We start from the raw sequence: 24813 nt of genomic DNA, 5'->3' as shown, positions 1-24813 counted from the left end.
GGTGTGGTTGACCAAAAATGCTAATTTATGACATGATCAGCTGAACATGACAGATCATTGCCATTTTGTGTGAGCCCAGTGTGTTTTTTCCTCCCCCCTCCCCTAAACTGACTCCCTGATCGGCCAGTTTACTCTGCTGTGCTACTGGTGGGATCATTCCTATGAATCATTCCACGGATGACCAGCCACATTCCAGTGTGGACTTCTCTCACATGTACGGCCATCTTAGCTCTCCAGGGGATGCTAGTCATAGATGGCCTCTTATGTTTTCTTGGAATCTTCACCAGTATACCAGTGTATCTTGTGTTTCCAGCCATTTTCTTTCCCAGCCCCTGGTGTCCATTTAGGTTTTTTGATTTGTGTTCCGTGGTTTGTAGACCCTGTCTATTCCTGGCATCCAGTGCATTAGTCCAGTCACTTGAAATTAAACTTTATCACTGTGATCCATGCAGGAATTTGACAGCTATACCATCCTGTGTGATCAGGCCTATTTTTGATCAGCATGTGTATGATATCTACAGGGGAGGCAAAGCTGTATGTGGGAGGCAAGGCTATGTTACTTATGGGTCTGTTGGAGGATCCTCTTGTGAGAAAGTCCAATACTTGTGCCTCAAAACACTTGAAGGTGGTGGTGAACTGACACCCTCATCCCTCTATGCTGCCTATACAATGTTTGACTCAATCTGATCTTGGGAATACCAGACTACAGAGAGTTATTACTTTAGTGATAAGATATCTACATCACATCACACAATGATTTCTAGAGGAATGTAGATAGGTCTGGACACTATCACTGCAAACAAATATCAATCAGACTCTGACCTTGAAGTGAGAACCTATGGGGCACACTTATCATGACCGGCGTTTTCATTGCCGGTCTTGATTCCCCGTGTGCAGCCAGAGGATGTGCCAAATTTATGCAGAGGCACAGGCCTTTCATGGATTTGGTGCATCCTCTCATTGGCCGTGCAACAGACTAAAATCTATGGCAGCTGCTTCCTAGCTGCCATACATTTCTATATTAATTCACTCCAGAAAACTGGCGTGAATGCAGATACATGTCGGGTCTGCAGGCCCCACCCCCTCCTGTCCTCGCCATGCACCCTTTTCTCGCCTTTTCTGAAAAGCAGTGAGAAGGGGGAAAACGTGAAAATGTTGACACAAATATGGTTTGTGCCAAAATTAGCAACTTTTTAACGCCACTAAGTTGGCGCAAATACCATAATAAATGCCCCCCTGTATTTCTCTATATTTCATTCAAATTTATCTCACAGTTTTTTTTGCCTTCCTCTGGATCAACTTGCAGGATGAGAGGCCGAACTGGATGGACAAATGTCTTTTTTCGGCCTTATGTACTATGTTACTATGTTACTATGTTATATATCTATCTCAGATCTACATATCTATCTATCTACGGTATCTATCCTTTATTGTACTGTACTTCAAAGTCTAAAGGTGGTCATATAGTTTTAATAGTTGTCGGCTCTTCCCCATACACATCCAGACTGGGCTTGGCCAATATTTATAGTGGGGATCAGAGAATAAGCAGCTGCCAGAACCTTATCTTCCTTAACAATAAAGGATCAGGCATTCATATGAAATCCTTTACTGAATTAACGTTGGCCAATCACTTCATACGCATTAAAAAGTCGTCACGACCCACCAAAATCAATGAGTTCTGCCAGCTTAGGTCTTATGTGTATGTTCACTCTAAGGCCCCTTGCAGACAAGCGTGAGCAGATTAGGTCCGGATGCGTTGCGGATGCATTCAGTGAAAAATGTGCGATTTCGCAAGCAGGTCCATTCGGTTTTGTTCGCGATTGCATTCAGTTGCTCAGTTTTTATCGCGCGGGTGCAATGTGATTTAATGCGTTTTGCACACGTGTGATAAAAAACTGAATGTTTACAAACATCTCTTCACAACCATCCGTGAAAAACGCATCGCATCCGCACTTGCTTGCGAATGCGATGCGATTTTCAAGCAGCCCCATTCACTTCTATGGGGCCAGCGTTGCGCAAAAATCGCAGAATATAGAACATGCAGCGATTTTCACACAACACACAAGTGATGCGTGAAAACCAACGCTCATGTACACAGACCGATTGAAATGAATGGGCCCGGATTCTATGCGGGCGCAATACGTTCGCATCACACATTGCACCAGTGTGGAATACTCACTCGTGTGAAAGGGGCCTACTCATGGTAATTAGAATCTCTGAAGGCATAATGTGGTACAGCTATAGATTATAATACGTAAAGCAGCAACGCAGTCTTTTAAGAGTTCACACTGTACGATGCAACAATTAAGGGCTCTTTCACACTTGCGTTCTTTTCTTCCGGCATAGAGTTCCGTCGTCGGGGCTCTATGCCGGAAGAATCCTGATCAGTTTTTTCCTAGTGCATTCTGGAGAGAAATCCGTTCAGGATGCATCAGGATGTCTTCAGTTCCGGAACGGAACGTTTTTTGGCCGGAGAAAATACTGCAGCATGCTGCGCTTTTTGCTCCGGCCAAAAATCCTGAAGACTTGCCGCAAGGCCGGATCCGGAATTAATGCCCATTGAAAGGCATTGATCCGGATCCGGCCTTAAGCTAAACGTCGTTTCGGCGCATTGCCGGATCCGACGTTTAGCTTTTTTTGAATGGTTACCATGGCTGCCGGGACGCTAAAGTCCTGGCAGCCATGGTAAAGTGTAGTGGGGAGCGGGGGAGCAGCATACTTACCGTCCGTGCGGCTCCCGGGGCACTTCAAAATGATGTCAGGACGCCCCAAGCGCATAGATCACGTGATCGCATGGCACGTCATCCATGCTCATGGGGCGCTCTGACGTCACTCTGGAGCGCCCCGGGAGCCGCACGGACTGTAAGTATACCGCTCCCCCACTTCCCACTACTACTATGGCAACCAGGACTTTAATAGCGTCCTGGCTGCCATAGTAACACTGAACGCATTTTGAAGACGGATCCGTCTTCAAATGCTTTCAGTTTACTTGCGTTTTTCCGGATCCGGCGTGTAATTCCGGCAAGTGGAGTACACGCCGGGTCCGGACAACGCAAGTGTGAAATAGCACCAAGACAAATACTACTGTATATCTGACAGCACAATAATCATGCATATCATAAAATAATACATACAATAATTACAATTCATATGGTCCATGCTGTGTTTTTGGTGACCTTTCATGTATACATTGAACTTATCATAGAATAAATTCAGAATTTTGCACACTTTTTTAGTTTATCAGAATAAATCCCTGGAAGGAATATACAGCGCTCAGTAAAGCAGTACACTACAGTGTTGCAGTGCCCCCTAATGGATTTTGTGCATATTTCCTTATAATTTTTTGTTACATTTGTTCATCCTAATATTTGTTCCAAACAGTCCAGTAATCATAAGTAAAGCAAATGAGGTTATCAATTATTACTACAAAAGATCAGCAAAAATCACATGAATGAGAATAAATGCCATGCAGACGATTCCTTATTTTTCGGCTAGCTATTGCTGAGAAGACTCCCTAACCATGGAGGAAGTATCAGGAATATTAGCTAAGGATGGATTTGCATGTCACAGTATTTCTAGAAAGTGATAAACTCCATGTGGAAGTCCATCACATTATCTAACCTAATAAAAATGATACAATTTAATTACCATTTGGCAGTGATGGTAAATGGTAAACTGATCGTTTGGCATCGAGAACCACATTATTTTGTTTTACTACAATGATGTTTTCCTTCAAGCATCTTACTAAAATATTCCACTGAGTAAAAGGACATCTTAGACCACTAACCCGTACAACGAATGATAAACTACATATATGTATAAAATAATTGTCAGCAGATCTCACTGATATCAACCAGATGCACTGGACCCTGATGTCTGCTGCTGGGGAATCAAGGATTAACACGTTGCATGTTAGCATGCTGATCCTTATTTCATCAGAGTGATTGGCACTTATCCCCATATCCTTATAGCAATAACATGAACATTCAGCATAGCAGAATGCAGCTCTTCTAGGCGGCCGACCAGTTGCCCTATAATTTGGGCTCTGATTGCGTTTGTCAGAGATGAATGAGGAAGACACACCAGTCACCATGTAAGAAGAGAGGACCACTGGTGTAAGGCCTCATTCACACCTCAGTGTTTGGTCAGTGATTTCCATCAGTGATTTTGAGACCAAACCAGGTACAGCTCTAAACACAGAACAGGTGCAGATGTTTCCCTTAGGCCCCCTGCACACGAACGTGTGCAACCCGTGGTCGTGCTGCGGCCCGCAATGCACGAACACAGTCCGTGGGGTATCCTCAGCGAATCGAGGACCCATTTACTTGAATGGGTCCGCGATCTGGACGCTCCGCAAAAAGATAGGACATGGTCTATCTTTTTGCGCAACGGAAGTACGGGACAAAACCCCACGGAAGCACTCTGTAGTGCTTCCGTAGGGTTCCGTTCCATGCTTCCGTTCCGCACCATTCTGCATCTCTGGATTTGCGGACCCATTGAAGTGAATGGGTCCGCATCCGTGATGCGGAATGCCCACAGAACGGCACCCATGTATTTCGTATCCGCAAATGTGGTCCGCAATACGGCAATGGGGCGCACACGTTCGTGTGCAGGGGGCCTTATACTTAGGGCTTGTTCACACAACCTGTTGAAGCCCCTGCCCATGCTGTGGACTGCAAATTGCGGTCCGCAATGCACGGGCACCATCCGTGGGGCAGCCACATGGGGATTGCAGACCCATTCACTTGAATGGGTCCGTGATCCATCTGTTCTGCAAAAAGATAGAGCAAGTTCTATCTTTTTGCAGTGCGGAGGCACGGAACGGAACCCCAGAAAGCACTCCGCAGTGCTTCCGTAGTGTTCCGGTCCGTGCTTCCGTTCCACGCCGTTCTGCATCTCCAGATTTTCAGGCCCATTGAAGTGAATGCGGAATCTGTGATGCAGAATGAACACGGAACGGTGCCCGTGTATTGTGGATCCGCAAATGCGGACCGCAATACGGCAATGGGCAGCACGTGTTCGTGTGAATGAGCCCTAAATATCTGTGAAGGCTCGAATCCTGGTTTTGGCTCACAATCACTGATGGAAATCACTGACCAAAACACTGACATGTGAATGAGGTTTAAGGGCTCATTCACAAGGCCGTTGCCCTTCCATGGCCGTATTGCAGCCCGCATACTTGAATGCGGAATGGACAGATCGCGGACCCCATTCAAGTGAATGGGTCCGCGATCCGCATGCAGCTGGCCCACGGTTGGTGCTGTACATTGCGGACCGCAATTTGCGGTCCACAGCACGGGCATGGAGCCTTTACGTTCGTGTGAACAAGCCCTAAGGCTGGGTTCACACATCAGTTATTTGGTCAGTTATTTCCATCGGTTATCATAACCAGTAGTGACGCCTGCTCAGAGATCAGGTGTAATGATTTCATTTGCAGCTATTCTGTGTTTTTGACCTGCAACTGATTTTGGCTCACAATAACTGATCAAAATAACTGACCAAATACCAGAAGTGTGAATTCAGCCTAAAGCTACATGCACACGACCGTATGTGTTTTGCGGTCCGCAATTTGTGGATCTGCAAAATGAAACGGATGACATCCGTATGCGGATCCATTGTAACAATGCCTTAAATGGACAAGAATACGACATGTTCTATTTATTTTGTGGGCATACGATACTGACATACTGATGCGGCCAGCACACGGTGTGCTGTCCGCATTTTCTGCGGACCCATTTGAATGAATGGGTCTGCATCCTATCCGCAAAAAAAAAAACCCGGATCGGACATGGAAACAAACAATGTTCGTATGCATGTAGCCTAAGGGTCCATTTACACGTCCGTAAGTGTTTTGCAGATCCGCAAAACACGGACACCTGCAATGTGCGATCCGCAATTTGCGGACCGCACATCACAGCCACTATAATAGAAAATGCCTTTTCTGGTCCCCAATTGCGGACAAGAATAGGACATGTTCTATTTTTTTCAGGAACGGAATTGCGGATCCCGAAAATTCAGATCCGCATCCGTTTCAGCCCCAGAGCGAATCGGACCCAGAGCGAATCGGACCCAAATGACGGACGTGTGAATGGACCCTTATAGTCAATAAACACAATTTTTTGCATTAATTTGTTTTCAGTTTTTTGATTATTATTTTTTTTTTATATATGCTAAAATGCTTTTCTAATGTGTTGTAAATTGTGTCCAGGCAACTGCGGAAACTCCCAAAAACGTGACATATTTTTACACCTATACCTGTATATTTATATCTATATCACATAACTATCTGTCTATCTATCTATCTCTGTCTTTATATGTATCTCTGTGTTTATGTCATAACAATATTTATTTTCTATCGATGCATCTATCTATCTCTCTATCATGTGTGTATGTGTATATATATATATATATATATATATATATATATATAAAATCTGGATCTATATGAGTATAAATCTTTCTTTCTCTCTTTTCTATCTATATTTATGTCTCTGCCTCAGTATATTAATTTTATAACAACCAATCTTTGTCTTTCTTTTCTGTTTATGTATCAATATTTATATCTATCTCTTTATCTATATGTTTGTCTCATAATTCTTTTCTATCTATCTATCTATCTATCTATCTATCTATCTATCCATGTTTTAGCTGACCGAACCCTACCTTCTGTGCCCTGAAATCATTGTGATTTTCTTTACAGGTTGCAATGAGAATGACACAGATTTGGACAGAGACCAGTCATATCCTCCCTCCCAAAAGACAAAACGAATGCGTACCTCATTTAAACATCACCAGCTCCGTACCATGAAGTCATACTTTGCTATAAACCATAATCCAGATGCAAAGGATTTGAAGCAACTGGCTCAAAAAACAGGATTAACCAAAAGGGTCCTACAGGTGAGCAATGCGTTCTCCTTTCCTAGAAATGTCCTGTGGTACCCCTGGTCTGTCAGAATGGCCCCTGTGAATGATTAATTTTTGTCTTTTATTATTACTTTCCCTGCTAAATGAGTCAGATATAACACTGATATACTGACTGGCTTAGCATGGAAATACTGTGTAGTAGTTATTGGGTGTAATGTTTTAAGCGGGTGAATGTTTTTGACATATGAGGAGGTCACTGAAAACTTGCTCTCATTGTCATCTTTTCCACTACTCCCATTAGCACAACTTTAGTAGACGACGGCCCTAGTCCTATGACAGATTACTTCTGTATGTCTGTCTCACATGAATAGTATAATCATATTTTAAGCCTGCATCTAATACACAGAGATAATTCCCATCTACTGGATGATAGCTCATCCAGTAAAAGCAGGCTAAGAATTTATTCCAGTTTAATGATTATTTTTTAGCTGATACTGGGACTGTACATCCAAACAGAAGCATACATCTTTCCTTTATAATTGTCCTCTGTTTCGATCCCAATCCTGGTTTTGGAAAAAAAATACACACCGTCATAGTGTTTATGGCCCCTAAAAAAATGATGTAAAAGCCATACAGCTTGAGTGTGACTTTTGGCTGTAGAATAGTTGGCCCTTATGGTAACCCATGTGTTATAAGGTGATAGTCTTTTACGAAGTAGGTAAAACACACCCAATTAAGTATCTGGATAAAAAATAAAATAAAAAAAATAATCGGTAAAAGGAATGCCCTGGGATTGGTTTGCAGGTTTGGTTTCAAAACGCACGGGCGAAATTCAGAAGGAATCTATTACGTCAGGAGAATGGGGGAGGCGATAAGGTTGAAGGTCCCTCTCTCAGCGCTCCAGCATCAGCGGACAGTGCTGCACTTACACCAACAGGTGGCGCATCCACATTATCAGAACTCACCAGCCCCTCCCTCAATGTCGGGGCCTCTGTAACTCCAAACATGGACAATCATGAGTCCGGAAGCCCTTCTCAAACTACACTCACCAATCTTTTTTAACGTGTACTAAGACTCTACTTGTCTTCTGCTGTCTCTTTTTTTGTTGCAATACTGTGCATTCAACCCTCTAATTGGGATATATCAACTGAACATTTTAGAAGAAGAAGAATCAACTCTGTTGTCACTCAGTGAATTAATCACGACATATAGGCATCTCTTATGTGCTGTCATTGTTGCCTGAACAAGTAATTTTCATGGGCACCCATGTATGGATACTGTGTAGGGCAGAGTGAAGAGATGCACCGGGCACGGGCAAATGGTCATTTCAGTGTGCGATATGTTGTCCCTCATTTATTCCTGAGTTATATCAAACTTCGATCAGTGCTGGAGCCTGGTGCAGTACTGTATTCTTACCAGGCAGGGGGCCCCTTGGTACCCTCTGCACCTATGTCTTACTCTTCTCACTGTGATTTTGGCATCTCCGTTTCTTTTATCACTAGGACTGCCCATGTAGTGATATCATTACGTTCAGGTAATTTCAAGAATTTAATTGGAATGGAGCAGTCTGACTAATTATGAAAAAGTTCCGTATTTATTAAAATTCTCTGGTTTTCACAAAAAATCCTAACTCTATTTGATGTCATTATAATATATTGCCTCCAATGTCCTCTTGTTTCTTCTGCCCCTAAGTCTGTATCAACCAGTAGCTGCCTAAATGTGGAGTTGCCATCTCTTTATATTACACTGCCGTTTGACAATGGACAGACTCATGAATAGGAGAAGTACTAGAAGTGATCTATAAAAGGCCCTTTGTTGTACAAAAATGTGGAAAAGTCTCTATGAAGTTATCAGTGCTTCAAGTTACAGGCCCAATCCCTATAGAACCACCTCTACCTCCAGCTTTGTGCTCTCGCTGCTCACGGTTATCCTGGGCATTGTGTAAATCCAAATCACCCACATCATTTAGCTTTCATATCAATAATTAGTGTGTGAACACTGATATGGATGGTGATGTTGGAGTAACATAATGGGTGAGAGAAAAAGGGAACCCGTGACCATGAAATGCAGTGCAATCTGTAGGCAACAGGTTATAGAGCAGGAGGAGCTGAGCAGATTAATATATATTTTTTTGTGGGAAAATATCCAGTAAAACCTGCAATTTATACATTTAAATCTCTGCTCTTTCTGTGTCCATTTGTACAGGAGGGAAATGTTACCAGTGAATCATAGCATTCCCTGTGTAAGTGTGTATACAGAGATAGCTGTCAGTCACTGATAGCTGTACACAGGGGAGGTGTTATCAGTGATAGCATTCCCTGTGTAAGTGTGTATACAGAGAAAGCTGTCAGTCACTGATAGCTGTACCCATTAGATGTGTTATCAGTGATTGATAGCATTCTCTGTGTAAGGGCTCATGCGGTCCGCAAAAAATACGGATGACATCCGTGTGCATTCCGTATTTTGCAGAACGGAACAGCTGGCCCTTCATAGAACAGCACTATCCTGGTCCGTAATGCAGACAATAATAGGACATGTTCTATTTTTTTGCGGAACGGAAATAAGGACTTACGGAAACGGAATGCACACGGAGTAACTTCTGATTTTTTGCGGACCCATTGAAGTGAAAAAAACTCAAAAAAAATATGAAACAGACACGGAAAGAAAGTACGTTTGTGTGCATGATTCCTTAGTGTGTATACAAAGATAGCTGTCAGTCACTGATAGCTGTACACAGGAGAGGTGTTATCAGTGATTGATAACATTCTCTGTGTAAGTGTGTATACAGAGATAGCTGTCAGTCACTGATAGCTGTACACAGGGGAGGTGTTATCAGTGATTGACAGCATTCTCTATGTAAGTGTGTATACAGAGATAGCTGTCAGTCACTGATAGCTGTACACAGGGGAGGTGTTATCAGTGATAACATTCTCTATGTAAGTGTGTATACAGAGATAGCCGTCAGTCACTGATAGCTGTACACAGGGGAGGTGTTATCAGTGATAACATTCTCTATGTAAGTGTGTATACAGAGATAGCTGTCAGTCACTGATAGCTGTACACAGGGGAGGTGTTATCAGTGAGGATAACATTCTCTGTGTCAGTGTGTATACACAGATAGCTGTCAGTTACAGATAGTTGTACATGGAGGAGCTGTTATCAGTGATAGCATTCCCTGTGTACGTGTGTATACAGAGATAGCCGTCAGTCACAGATGATAGTTGTACATGGAGGAGGTGTTATCAGTGATAGCATTCCCTGTGTAAGTGTGTATACAGAGATAGCCGTCAGTCACTGATAGCTGTACACGGGGAGGGGTTATCAGTGATTGATAGCATTCTCTGTGTACGTGTGTATACAGAGATAGCTGTCAGTCACAGATGATAGTTGTACATGGAGGAGGTGTTATCAGTGATAGCATTCCCTGTGTAAGTGTGTATACAGAGATAGCCGTCAGTCACTGATAGCTGTACATGGAGGAGCTGTTATCAGTGATTGATAGCATTCTCTGTGTACGTGTGTATACAGAGATAGCTGTCAGTCACAGATAGTTGTACATGGAGGAGGTGTTATCAGTGATAGCATTCCCTGTGTAATTGTGTATACAGAGATAGCCGTCAGTCACTGATAGCTGTACATGGAGGAGCTGTTATCAGTGATTGATAGCATTCTCTGTGTACGTGTGTATACAGAGATAGCTGTCAGTCACAGATAGTTGTACATGGAGGAGGTGTTATCAGTGATAGCATTCCCTGTGTAATTGTGTATACAGAGATAGCCGTCAGTCACTGATAGCTGTACATGGAGGAGCTGTTATCAGTGATTGATAGCATTCTCTGTGTACGTGTGTATACAGAGATAGCCGTCAGTCACAGATAGTTGTACACTGGGGAGGTGTTATCAGTGATTGATAGCATTCTCTGTGTAAGGCCTCCTGCACTATAACATGGTGCCTGCAGATTTCATTACATTTTGCGGTGACAGGTTTTCTTAAGGGCTTTTTACACAGACCTATTATAAGCCAAATAAAGAGGTTTGCTGATCATTGGCCCGCGCAAATTGCCCACCGATCAGCTGACAAATGAGCAATCAGATCTTTTATGCCGGCATACAAATTAGTTTTTGTCGGCAGCTCATTACCCTGTGTCAGTGTGCTTCTGACAATAATGTGAGTGAATAGCTGCTGTTCGTTCAGGCATTTAGCTGCAAAAAAATCTGCCAATGTAAGGCTGGAGCTACATGGCGATGTTAGCCGTAACAAAATCCACCACTGCAGGATTTTAATTCTGAGATCACAGTTGTGGCAACTTGCGAGTCACAGTTCAATGCTATTCAGTTCAGTGGCTGAACCGCTACACAGAGATCTTGGCTGTGACAACCATCTCCTAACCAAAGATCACTGTGTAGCCCCAGCCTTAAAGAGCCCTTAGAAAGCTGGAATTCTCAGTGTAAGGCCTCATGCACACGACCGTATGTCCGTTCCGTAGCCCCGCAAAAAACAATAGTGCACGTCCTATTTTTTTCTAGTTTGAGGACAAGGATAGGCATTATTACAATGGATCAGAAAAATAACGGATGGCAAAACACATACGGTCGTGTGCATGAGGCCTAATAGTCGGCATGTAACACACAGATCACAAGTTGTTGAGAATGTTCTGTATATAAGTTGCTTTTTATTTCACTGAAAAGTCACAGCCTGTATGTGAAACCTAATATAACAGTGCCACTGCCATGGGCCCCAAGAGCAAAGGACTTGCAGGAGTATAACTATAACTTCATGCACTGATAACCTAGACAAAAAAGCTGTTATAAAAAAACTGTTGTCTTATGTTCACTAAAGGGCCTTTTAAGTTATACAGTATGTATATATATATATATATATATATATATATATATTAGGTAGGTCTCTTTTAATGACATACACTGATTTCCACTCTATTTTCAGTTGCAAATTTGAAGCATGATCTATATGCATCCATTCTTATTAAGTGCCTCTTAGTAAATTATATTATACTTATTTCCATAACCTTGAAAAAAATAACTGAATGCAAATGTCAGTAAATTCAGAGTAAAAAGACTAATCTGCTATGAATCCAAGATGAGATTCCTACCGTTTTGAAAAAGTTTGTACTTCGTGAACGGTTAAAATGTTGTGACCTGTTGAAAAAGGCTTATGACCATGAGCACGTCCAGTACATTTCCTTCTGCATTATAATCTGCTGTTCTGTAGCTGGGAACCGGGAAAACTCTGTCGCTGGAGTCATACTTAGGCCAAGGCCACACTAGTGTATTCTTGCAGTATGTTTTGAATGTCTTTTTTATGTAAAATAGGTGGACACTGGGTGCACAGAACAATGGCAGGATTTCTACTCCTGGGTCTGTATTTTGTAGCATGGGCTCTGTTCACACTGATCTTTTTCTTTCTACATTTTGTCTCTAGGTTGCTAAAAACTGCTTTGTTTACATTTCTGCTCCATTTAAACTGATAATAAAGTGTGACACTGATGTGAGCAGAGCCATGCAGATTTTTTATGGATCCCGAATCTCATAGAAATAAGTTGAATCTGTCCTCATGCACAAACCGAGGCTGTACGAAGCCACACATAGTGGGTTCATCTGTACAGATTCATATTATGGAAATATTCTAGAGTAAAATATATCCCAATACAGCATCTGATGGAGTATGCCATGTTTTTTTTTTTCAGTTGTATTCATAAAGAATCCAAAACATAGAACCTCTATATGCCTTCATATGAAATCGGATGCATACAAGGCTACAGCAGGGCATCCCAGAAGTCCATAAGTGCCGTATTTACATTCTTTTTTAGAACAATATGTGTTCAAAAATGTAACTGCAATCACTAGTGTGAACTTAGCCTTAAAACCCCTTAGTGATCAAGCACATTTTAAAAAAATTGCATTCCAAGAGCTAGAACTTTTTTTTTTTCATAAATGTACTTGTATGAGGTCTTATTTTTTGCAGGACAAGTTATAGTTTTTAATGTACAATTTTAAGTACATGTAATGATTGATTAAAGCAAGCCGTTTAGCTAAAACCCCCTTTGTTTACGTCAGTAAAAACACGTATGGGTGGTCACTAAGGGGTTAAACCTTTTCTCTTGGGCATAGTAAAACAACCAAACGTTTGCAATTCTCTCTGCCATACTTGGGCATCATGAATTTGACAACTACAAATGATTTGTAGCAAGTGGCAAATGACAAACACCTCCTGTCTGGCTTTGTCTTGGTTCAGGCTTTTTCTTTGTTCCAGCAGGCTTTAGCATTAAACTGGCAGGCAAACTCAATTCTGCTATATCTTTCTCTCACTCTGCTGTATTGACAAGCTCACTTGGTGTCTTTGTTTCCTCTTTGATTGAATGGAACTGATTTTCATCTGCAGGCATTTTCTGTAACAAAATCTGCTGCGTGAAGTCACCCATACATGTAGATTTGTTGTGGACATTTTTCCACCACTTTTGGATGAGATTTTTTTAGAATCTCACTCACTTTCTTGTTACTGTAAACTACTTTGCAGAAAGTCTACAACATTTCAGCCACTTGTGACCATAGCTATTCTGTATAAAAGTGAATTATCAGGGCACATTGAAATACAATTTTCAGCATTTCAGTTCAGAAATATTCCAGGGAACCTACTGCCAGCAAAGATTTGTTTTACACTATGGCCAAAGAGCCATGCTCCATGACTTGGTAGCCAGGTTCTCCCCGTTATGAGTGAAGACTCCAGGGTATTATGTGAGGTGATGCATTTCCAAATATTTGTGAAGACATTCTGCACTCCTTAGTTCATGGTGTGGTCCAGGCAGGCATTCATTAATGTAATAAAGAATCTCTTCTTATATATTCATGACATCCCATCTATAGCCCAGTCACAGACAAAACACCAAAAAAACTGCCCACAACAAACAATAATTTAAGGGGTTGTCTGGGGTCAGAGCTGACTTCTTCCCCCACTCAGCCATTCTGACATAAGCATAGCAGCATTTCATGATCACGCACGGAAAGGGCTGTTTCGGGAGATCCGATGATGTACCGTGCTCTCCATGGGTAAGCTAGGCGGCGGCTTCCACCTAGCAGTGAGCCCAGTGATGTCAATGGCACTAATGGACTGCTTTAGTGCTGCCTTAGCCTATAAAATGGCTAGGGCAGTCCTAAAGCCTGCCCATCAGAGCTGGTGACATCACCGGTAACACTGCCAGGCGGAAGCCTCTGCCTAGCATTGTAAAATTTTAAACAAACAACCCTTGCCCTGTGCGATACACAGCCGATGCTCATGTCAGAGGGGCTGAGTGGGGGAAGAAGGCTCTGAACCCGGACAACCCCTTTAACACAAGTGATATATTATTGCAAACATGACACACAAGAAAAGGGCTCTGTTGCTCATGACAACAACAAATTCTCAGTCTTCTGATGGATAGGACTATGAAGGAAAATGGTCATGTCCTGAGCAACATCAAATGTCTCCCGCTCATTTACTCAAATGTGACAGACTACATTATACATAGATTCATCTTCCATTTAGTGGTGTTATAGTTATAGTTAGGAGTTCTAAAATCTCAGAAAAGCCATTTTATTACCTACATATAACTTTTAACATACATATATTGGATGATGACTTGTGAGTTCAATCATTTATCTACTACCAATAAGTAAAGGTTTTTCCAGGTGTTTATCCTCAGGCTAGGTCATCAGTATTAAATCGATGGGGGTCCAAAACTTGGCATCCCCACAGATAACACTTTCACTTGAATGGGTCTGAGCTGCGCCTAAGCCATGTGACTAATGAACATGATGTCACTGCCTCAGGAAACATACGCTGCACTCCTCTTCAAGCAGCTGATTGGCCGGGAGTCAGACCCCTACCAATCAGATATTGATGACTTATCCCAAGGATCGGCTATCAAAATTAAACACCCAGAAAACCACTTTAAAGGGATTCTCCAAGATTTTTTATTTTTTTTTGGCAAGCTCTGTAAAATTAAAACAGAGATCTTATTCCTTTAAAGGCCACCATGGCTCCGATCCTCGCTGGGCCTTCAACAGTCGTTGCAACTTCTGCAGCCAATTGCTGGCCTCTGTGGTCATGTGCCATTCATGCACACATAACCACTGAGGCCAGTCTGCAGGAGTCAAGTGAATCATGAACGTGACATCGTCACTGTGGGCCCAGAGGGGAACGGAACATTGGGGACCAGAGCAGCAGACTACATCCTTGCAGTAACCACGTTCAGGTGCAAAGGCCAAAATGTACTTAGATTGGTTTGAAATAAATATATTAACATTCAGAAAATATTCTTCTTCTGTTACCCAGTTTAGTTTTATTTCCTCTGCTTGTCCGATGTAACGTCATTCTTATTTTGCTCATTCATGTTCTACATTTATGTTGATATTTGTCTTTTCTAATTTATCAAATATTTTAAGACATCTAAACATTAATATTTTATTACAAAATACATATTTAAATGTAAGAAACAATCATGATTGTACATATCCTGAATATTACTTTGAAATCATGTTTTAGTATCTATTTTTCAAGTTAGATGGAAATAAGCAAAATATGATTTGTGTTTTTTAGTGAAAAGTGGGCTTTTCATGGATTTTCTTTTTAATTTGTTAATAATCAGATTGTACCAGACAAACATCAACTATTTCTAATATATGCTATTTTTCTTACTTTTGTATAAAATAACTTGTGTGCAAAGGGTTGTTTATTATTTTTATTGTATCCTATGAATAATAATTATAATCTGAGCATGCATGTTTAGCAGCAAATGTACAACAATTGCAAGTTCAGCATCTGCGTTTGATGAGAGTTATGATACTCAGGTCCCATTAATAGTGAGGCTAGTTGCACACTTGTGTTTAAATCTTCTGGCAGACTGTTCCAGCAGAGAACGTGCCTGTGGAGTTCATTGTATCCAGCATAGCCAGATACTGCATTTCCCTGCTGGAGCCCATTGACTATAGTGGGACCTGGTGGAGATCTGGCCTTTTTCTGGCATTAGTGCTGGGATTCGACTGGACAAAAACCACTGCAAGCGGCAGTTTTTGTCCAGACGAATCCTGGTGCTAATACTGGAAGCAGGCCAGATCCTCTATAGGTCCCATTACAGTCAATGGGGCCTGGCGGTGCTCCAGCCCTTTCCAACTATGATGGGTACAATGAACTCCAGATACCCACTGGGTCCCATTTTAGCCATTTTAGTCAATGGACTCTGGGGGGGGGGGGGGGGGGGGGGAGGCAGTATACGGCTATGCCAGGTACCATGAACTCTAGCAGGCCTGCAAGAAGATTTTAACACTAGTGTACAATTAGCCTAAGAATTCATGTATTTATTTTGTAACTACTTTGAAAAATAGTGTTAACCAGACGGGGGAATAGCTCATAAGGGTATGCCCTTATTTTGACGTTTTACACAAAAACGTTTGCAGTTTTCTCCACTTATGAAAAGTGGGTGAGAAAATTGCCTGTTTAGAAATATTAGTTTAACAACAGATTTATCACTTGCAAAAAATTAGCAGACTCACTTTAGTAGGGGGATGATGGCGTAGAAAGATTGGAGCAGCATTTCTAGTCTAAAGTGTTATGTTTAGCATGTGACTTTTGATATATTTTGCACATGGTACTCCAACACAGACTCAAGCAAATGCTGACTTCAAATATTACCCTCATGATAAATCCCCCCAATGCAATTACAAACAAGGTCTAATTCATTATTTTCCAAAAACAGTGCCCCTCTTGTACGACATTACATCTAAGTAAATATCAGACAAGACCAGGGACCAGATTGGTGGTATTTTTGGGAAAAACAGATTCCCAATAGATGTCTAATGCAATCCCTTTAAGGATGGCGGGTGGTAATACTGCAATTTTTCCAGTGGCTCACTTTGTATCCAGAACCATTAGTGTATCACTAACTTTGTGAAGACATTACATTATTTATCTTGTACGGCCTATGAGTTGCTGTCTGTACTATAGTCCAAAGCTGTGTACACATTTGTACTGGCTTCAAAGCTGAAATCTTCCAGCATTATTTTCAGAATGAAAACTTGCTTTCTTGATTTGTATTCTGTTCGCTACAGTAGTCTGAAGTAAGTCACAATGCAATTTACCGTCCAACTGCATTATAATTAAGTTAGGGTAGTCTGTCGACGAGCTTGTTGACTGATTCCATTAACAGCAAGAAAAACCTCTAAATGTAGCTGTTAGCTATAATACTGGATGTAATTCACGATCAGTATGAGATAAGTAATGCAACTGATTTCCAAAACTACCACATGATGAACCAATAATTTAAAGGGGTTGGCCACCCTGCCATATTTTTAGCTTACTCGCTATATTTCTGTCCCTACTGCTATTGCCTTAAATTTCATCCAGATTATTTTTCTTCTGCCGGTTTATGATCTGGCTTCTGCTGTAAACGGTGTCCGTGCATTGTTTTTGCAGCTCTGCCATCTTTTTGTGACATCCCTGATAATGCCTCCATAGGGTCCCTTGTCCTGCCAGCATTGAACACTCCCCTCTTGTTTTCTACTGCCCAGACTTCTCAACAAGTATTCGGTGTCTGCGCAGTAGAATCAATTCTTATAGCGGCCGTTAAAAAACCAGCAGAACAAAAAGAATATGGATGAAAGCTGCTGAAGGCAACAGGAGCAGGGACAGAAATATAGCGAGTAAACAAAAAATTTTGCAAAGTGGCCAACCCCTGCAGTTTTTGTGAATGGGGCCAGAGCGGACTTCTGGTGGCACACATGGGCTAGTGTTAATACGGATCACACATGGGCTAGCGTTAAGCCTTTCAAGTGTGAAAGTAACCTTATTCAAACTTCCATAGAGCTGTTTCAGGCCTGTTAACTCTCATCAGTGCAAGATATAAAAATCTATGAACCTTGAAAACTATTTCTTTTGGAAAAGCTAATATATGCAAATGCTATTCCACCTAGGATACAATAAAAACAATATAGGGTCTTAAACATAAAAGGTATACGGTACGTACAAGGGGACGAGATCAGTAGGTCTAACCAATCCATTGCCATTATCTGACATTCTGTATTTTAGGCAAATGCCTTTGACATTGGTGAATGTTACTTTTTTAATTAATTAAATGATTGTGTACCATGCTCTGAATCAATGTTTTGCTTGACTGAATAAAGCTTTTGCACATTAAATTAGTGTTTTACGTTAAAGCCGGGTTCACAGAAGATCCTATAGATGAACATGCTGCACTATTAAATGATGCTAAGTTTTTTTCCATAGTGAAACGCAAACTCTTAAGTCATTGCTGGAACTCGATGCTGGACAAGAGGAAGAACAGAGTAGTGAGTTAGTAATGTATGAGGTGGTAATATGATTACTGCACGTTACCTAGATTGTCATGGAAATCCGAATTTACATTCCTTAAATGGCTTTAAAGTAGCCACTGGGCATAGTACTGTTTAATACGTCATTAGTACAGAAAATCATCAAGCATCCTATTGAGACAAATCACTTTGTATATTTTTAGCACTGGCCAGAGAAAAAAAAGCCAAAATACATATCTCATGTGTTTTTAGCTGCATTTTATTTTTAATTTTTTTTAACAGAAAGAGTTCCAGGAAATGTTCTTACATAGTAGACCACTTGTGCTGTACCCCATGTAAAAAATACATTTTTTACATAACTTTTTTTTTAGTGTAGTAACTAGTGGAAACAAGACCCAAAAAATGCCAGCATGCTCCAAAACGGCATCAACACTGTAGCAGAAAACGTTAAAATTTGGAATGGGAATTCCGAAACTTCTAATTACTAAGACTGCAGTAAAGTACCATAGCCATAAACTTCAACATAAACGTCCTATGTGATTCTGATGAGGTTTTTGCTTCTGCTTGCAGTTACGGATTATATAAGGTAACATTCCCTAAGCTATACATATTGGTAAATGTATGACTTAAATATTATTAAAAGCCAGAAAAAAATGTTAGCTGCTCAATGTAGTTAAATGATGTAGCGTTATATTACTAAATTTGTTAAGGGCTTTTTGAGCCAAAATTTCAAATAAACATTTTATTGGTCAAGTTTGCTTAAGAATGAACATTTCATTCATTTCTTTTAAATAGCCGGATTATCAAACTTCTCAGGGTTCTTACCATATTAATCCATCTTAAATCTATGATTGGGTATTACATTCTTGTACAATGGTAAAAAAAAAAAAAAGAAAAGAAAAATAAATGTACATTCAGTACTATATACTGGTATGAATGAAGCATTTAAGGAATGGTCAGTTACATTTACATTTTGCAGAGTAGCAAAACAATCAGGAAATCAAGACTATATCGCACATGTTTGAATGGGCCTAGTTTGTGCAATGAAATACATTACAGATGGCTGTCTCCATTTTACATATGATCATAGTATAGGTAACATTCTGTACATAAATATCTGTTGATTTTCAGACAACATATTCACCCCAGTCTGTATTTCCTGCCTTTAGAAAGATGAATTAAACTCCTTTATATGGGGTTGTATCTCAGTTCTTCAAGTGCCTTACTGTACTTTACAGTACTTTGTGAAAATCAGGATGACTTTGTGTTGTTTGTTAAAATGTTTCCTTTTTGACAATTCAATAGTTTTGTACGTTTAATTCTTATTTCTGAATAAAAATAAAATATAAAGTCAAACTTTTCAATGATCTGTTACAGGAGAGAGTTGACTTTCAGTTCGGCTGGTCAGCTGGCTACAAATAATGATCTTATATATACATCTTCGTGTTTCAGTACAGTATGTAGTAGAGAACAAATGTCCATGTTTTATTTTTTTGTTTATTGAGAAATGCATTGTATAGAGCAATTCCCTTTGAATATTTATGGACCAAACCTTTGTGAAATCTGATTAAATTTGTGTGAATAAACAATTTGTATTTAGTGGACTATTATTTATAGCTTGATTTGCAATCTGCTCTTTGCTTTCAGACTATATCTTAAAAGAGACTAAAGGTATTTGGAATTATATAACACTTTTAGCATTTTATTGCTAAGACACTGATATGTCTTTTACAAAAGTTTCTTACCTTTTGGAGAAAAGCGTGCAGAGAAATGCAATTTCTTATGAAAATGTGCCTCACATTAGCTGATATTGCATGGAAAGGGTTGATAATAAATTGCTTTTTAAAAAATAAAATAAAAAGGCATACAGAGAAGCGGAGTTACCGCATAAGTATTTGAGGAAAGTATCTCATAATTTAGTTGCAAGCAGAGAGCAAACAGGTGAAGAAAGTGTAGAGAATTGTAATATGAAGGGTGATGCTATAATGGGTTACATTACAAATTTCATGCTTTTTGACACGTTAAAAACATTTTGTTCACAGCATATGGGGCCATATTGCTACATTTCACCCATTTTCAGATCATCTTCTAATGGTCATGATACTGGTGCCTTTAAAGGGCATCTGTCAGCAGATTTGTACCTATTACACTGGTTGACCTGTTGCATGTGCGCTTGGCAGCTGAAGGCATCTGTGTTGGTCCCATGTCCATATGTGCCCGCATTGCTAAGAAAAATGAAGTATTAACATATGCAAATGAGCCTGTAGGAGCAACGGGGGCGTAGCTGTTACTCCTAGAGGCTCTGCTCTCTCTACAACTGCCACTCCCTCTGAACATTGATTGACAGGGCCAGGTAGTAAAAAAAAAACAGTACTCCCATATTTACCACGCAAACACAGATCGTGTTCACTTTAGACTTAGAAATTTCTCTATTTTAATATTTTCAAGATAAGAAAATTGATGGAGTGGTAAGAAAGCCACCTATTTCAAGCTACATATGCTTATAATGGTTTTCCTTCTTGGGCGCGTATTTAGCAATTTATATAAAATATAAAGTAAAAATCATCATGGCAATTTCTGGTCAGAAAATGTTGCTAAACATGAGTATGTACCATTCATTTATCACTACCATCAATTCAAACTGGTGAGTCTTGGGTGAAGATTTTACGTCTAGCACCATTTTGGAGCTATTCTGTAGCTATTATGAAATCTTCTTTGCAACCAATTTTTTTTATTGCTCAAAAATAATCTAAAATCAAAATGCCTCCTCTTCTTGCTAGCCTGCAGACAGTAGGCTACACATGACTACAGGATCAGACTACACTCAAGGTTTGTATAGGTCTGCATGAAGCTGCATACACAAAACAGTGTTTTTTGCAATTTTTTTATTTTATATTTGTTGATTGGTGCAATAAAAGACTTGATTTCCAAATTAAATATAATCTAATACCATCATCGGAATTGCTCTTGTTCTTAAAAACACTGCAGGACTAACTAAGGGAATGCGATTGCCCTGCAACACCCCTGCCTATGTGTCAGCAAGTTACAGACTAATGAGTCTGCCGCCCACTTGTAGACTTCTCATAGCTGTAAGCAACGACCTGTAGCCTGCTGACAGACAGGTAAGGAGGCTGTGTAGAATTGGATTGCTCATGCAGCTAATGGAAGGTATTCCATTATTATTTCATTTTAGTTCTGCAAAGTAGCTCCAAAGTGGAACGTCACATTAAAGTAGGTGGTTTATATTTTGGGTTTAGTTCCTATTTTTTTGGATTTAGTTAATAAACATAATCAAATCACATTAAAGTAATTGCTTACCCCGTTAGTGCCAGGTTGCTCTGTAGTTTAATACATTTTTGCTATGATTTTTTTCAGGGAGAACAATGTTCGGGGTTTAACAGCCATACAACCCGGCGTTTGAAAATTCCCTAAAGTATTTAAAGAAGGGGAAAAGTTTGATCGGAAAACCTACTGCAGTGAAGACAAAGACAAAATTAGCTAAAAACATAAAAAAAACTATACATATATATATATAAACATAAAACATTTGTCATTTTTGAATGTTGAGAATTGTTTTTTCCTTTCCATATGCATAATTGGCTGATAATTATAATGTTGTGCTATAGTGTAGATATGAAAGGCATAACAATTTATCAGTTGCAATTTCAAGATTTATAGATTTCTCTACAACATTATAAAATATGTATATACACAATGGAGCAACCTGGCATTAATGAATCCGTTTGAATGCAAAGTTTATTGATGACTTGCCTGATTTTAAGCACAATACATTTAACATAAATGTGAAAAGAAACACTTTATAACATGCCTGCAAAAATGTATTCTTAAAAATGTGAATTATGTATCATTTATGTCTATACACTTTTCATTACAATTTTTTTTTCCTTTCAGGGTCAGTCCCATGTAACACAACCAAAAGGAGCATTTAAAAAAAATAGTTTCAGAAAATGGTTATAACTAATAAGAACTCATTAAAAATTTACAAATATGCTTAATGGAAAAAAATCATTTAAAGGGGTTGTCTCTTTACAACTTATCCCCGATCCATAGTCTCTGATAAGTCTCTGACTCTGGTTCCCCCGCCAATCACTAGAATGGGGGCCTGTGTTCCCACTTGAATGGATCGTCAGGCACACATGTGTGCTGTTACTCCTTTCAAACATATGAGACAGCCAGAGATGAATGTGCAATGGTACTCCACTATCTCCGGAAGCGCCCATATGTGTCTCTGCTTCATTTAAACAGAGGAACAAGGGCACCCATTCTAGTGATTGGCGTCAGCTTTAGACGTTGGACCCCCACAGATGTGACCCTTACACCCTATACTGTGAATAGTGGATAAGTTGTTATAATGGGACAACTCATTTAGGTTCATTCTAGAGCTTTCGATTAAACAACAGGTTTTTCTTTTCTTTTAATGACCAATGGAAGCCAACAGAATATTTTAAGGCCAGGATCACACAGCCCAGATTTTTTGCAGTCGTATATATATTTTTAGTAATACAAATTGTGTCTAACCATATCCACTGGTGAAGGAGGTATGAACTTTTATGTCTGCCACAATAAGTGAACTTGGTTTAAAGTAAGTCTGTTATGTTGAACAAGCAGTTTTATCTGCCAGAAGCATGTTATAGAACAGGAGGAGCTGAGCAGATCAATGTATAGTTTTGTTGGAAAAGATTTGGTAGAACTTGTAGGTTATTGAGCTAAATCTCTATTAATTCAGGACTTAGGTGTCCAGTGGATGGTGTCTATCAATGACTGACAGCCTTCCTTTCATGAGTGTGCATACAGACTGTCAATTACTGATAGGAAGGCCCACTGGACTACTAAACTCAGAACAAATAGAGGTTTAATTACAGTACCAGTTATCCTGAATCTTTTCCCATAAAACTATATATCAATCTTATCAGCCTCTCTGCCCTACAGTATGCTGCTTTCAGATCAGGCTGCTTCTTCAATACGACAGTTCCCGTGAAGAAGCAATTTTAAAGCACAATACATGGGACGACTCTAAGAACAAAAAGTAAAATTTTTTTTTTAAATCTGCATGAGGTTCTAATACACTTGTTCTCTATTTGTGTGAATAACTTTCATTGATGTTTGCTGTAAAATAAATGAGATTTTTTCCATTAATAAATTCAATGCAGATAAAAGGTGTTTCTACAAACATTTCATAACAAAGTTGTGATTTTGGATTATTACTCCTAAGCACTCACAAGATTGTATATTCAGCCCATGTCTGATCCAAATTTTTGGGAGAATGCAAGTAGACCCATTCATTTCTATGGGGCTACAAAAAATGCAGACAGAACGTGAATGTCATCTGTATGCCGTCCGCATCCCTGTGGCTGTTCCACAAATTATAAAACATGTCCTATTCTTATCTGTTTTGCAGACTTTAATAGGCAGTTCTACAGTAGAACCCATGGAAAGTGTGGGATGCATATGGCCGGTATCCGTGTTTTGAGGATCCGTGGTCTGCGGACTGCAAAACCAGTACGGTCATCTGAATGCTCAATAATAATATATTTTTTAGAAGGTACATGGCCTGTCACTGGATCAAGTATGAAAAGATACTTTCACAATTTTCAAAAACTCTGCAAGAACTGCCTCACTTTGGTTTCTTACCACTGCAGTCATTTTAAACAACACCATTCTTCAGTTTCTGGTCTCTCATTTCTGGTATTTGCTGTTCAGTGCAAATACCTTACCCATTTTATAAAGTACACTAAGAGCTGATTCGACCCAGGAAACGCGGTCTGTGTGTTGGCAGCATCTCCTGGGCCGACTGTGGCTCCCTTGACTCGAAACGACTGCATCATCTTCATTTATGATGCAGTAAATTCATATCTGATCATAGATCTATTAAACTGTACTGACATGGATGATGTGAGCACAGTATAATATATCCATAAGTAGGGAAGAGCGAACCCGAACTTCACCAGGTTTGGGTTCGGTGTTCAGGTGGGTTAGTAATAACGTTATAGGTTCCGTTATAACGGAATATAACAGAATTTGTAAACGGAATGCAAAATGGAAGCCTTTAAGAGGTAGTCCGTTTTGATCCATCATAATAGAAGTCATGGCTAAGCATAACGGATCCGTCTGGCTTGCGTTATGCAGACTGGAACACAAAGTCCTGCATATTATGACGGATTAAAACGGAATGCCTCTTAAAGGCATTCAGGGGCTCCATTAGCGGCCTATGCTGAAGATTCTGTAAAACAAAACCTCCCTCACAAAATATTTGTGTGGTAAAATGACAGGCTCCCTGTTGGAAACCTGATGGACCCAATTATAATCGTTAGGGTCATATAATGGATTGTAATGGAATTTTTTGTTTTTCTGTTCCTCCTACAATATAACAGAAAATGTCAAGGAGACAGATGATGTCAAGTAGACATCATATGGAGGCAATTTGCCTTGTCACATGAGCCTCCATCAGCAGCCATCTTATAGACAGGATCTCTATGTGGATAGCACAAAAGATTTGCATAACAAGGTGGTCTGGCTTATGAAATATAGTTAACGACACAGAATAACAACAAAGGCTATATTAGTAAGTGCCATATATTCATGTTATATGCATATTGGTCACAAGTAGCG

The 24813-nt window shown here is 40.0% G+C and overlaps 1 protein-coding gene across 2 annotated transcripts in view; it reads left to right on the top strand.

Annotated features, from left to right (window-relative positions):
- The window catches only part of LHX9 (LIM homeobox 9), a 46615-nt gene extending 24537 nt beyond the window's left edge, over nt 1–22078 (top strand). Inside the window, exons 4-6 of one of the 2 annotated variants that reach the window (XM_044301740.1) lie at nt 3271–3276; nt 6701–6897; nt 7669–7926. In XM_044301740.1, coding sequence (XP_044157675.1) covers nt 3271–3276; nt 6701–6897; nt 7669–7926 — 461 coding nt within the window. Of the gene's footprint in view, nt 1–3270; nt 3277–6700; nt 6898–7668; nt 7927–21558 lie in introns of those variants that run through there. The other variant, XM_044301741.1, reaches the window with a different exon arrangement.
- Nucleotides 22079–24813: the final 2735 nt, after the last annotated feature.

The sequence above is a fragment of the Bufo gargarizans genome, chromosome 7, assembly GCF_014858855.1.
Source record: "Bufo gargarizans isolate SCDJY-AF-19 chromosome 7, ASM1485885v1, whole genome shotgun sequence".
NCBI classification, from domain to species: Eukaryota; Metazoa; Chordata; class Amphibia; order Anura; family Bufonidae; genus Bufo; species Bufo gargarizans.
Note: the sequence above shows the minus strand (reverse complement) of the source record. Positions and strands in the feature narration are given on the sequence as shown.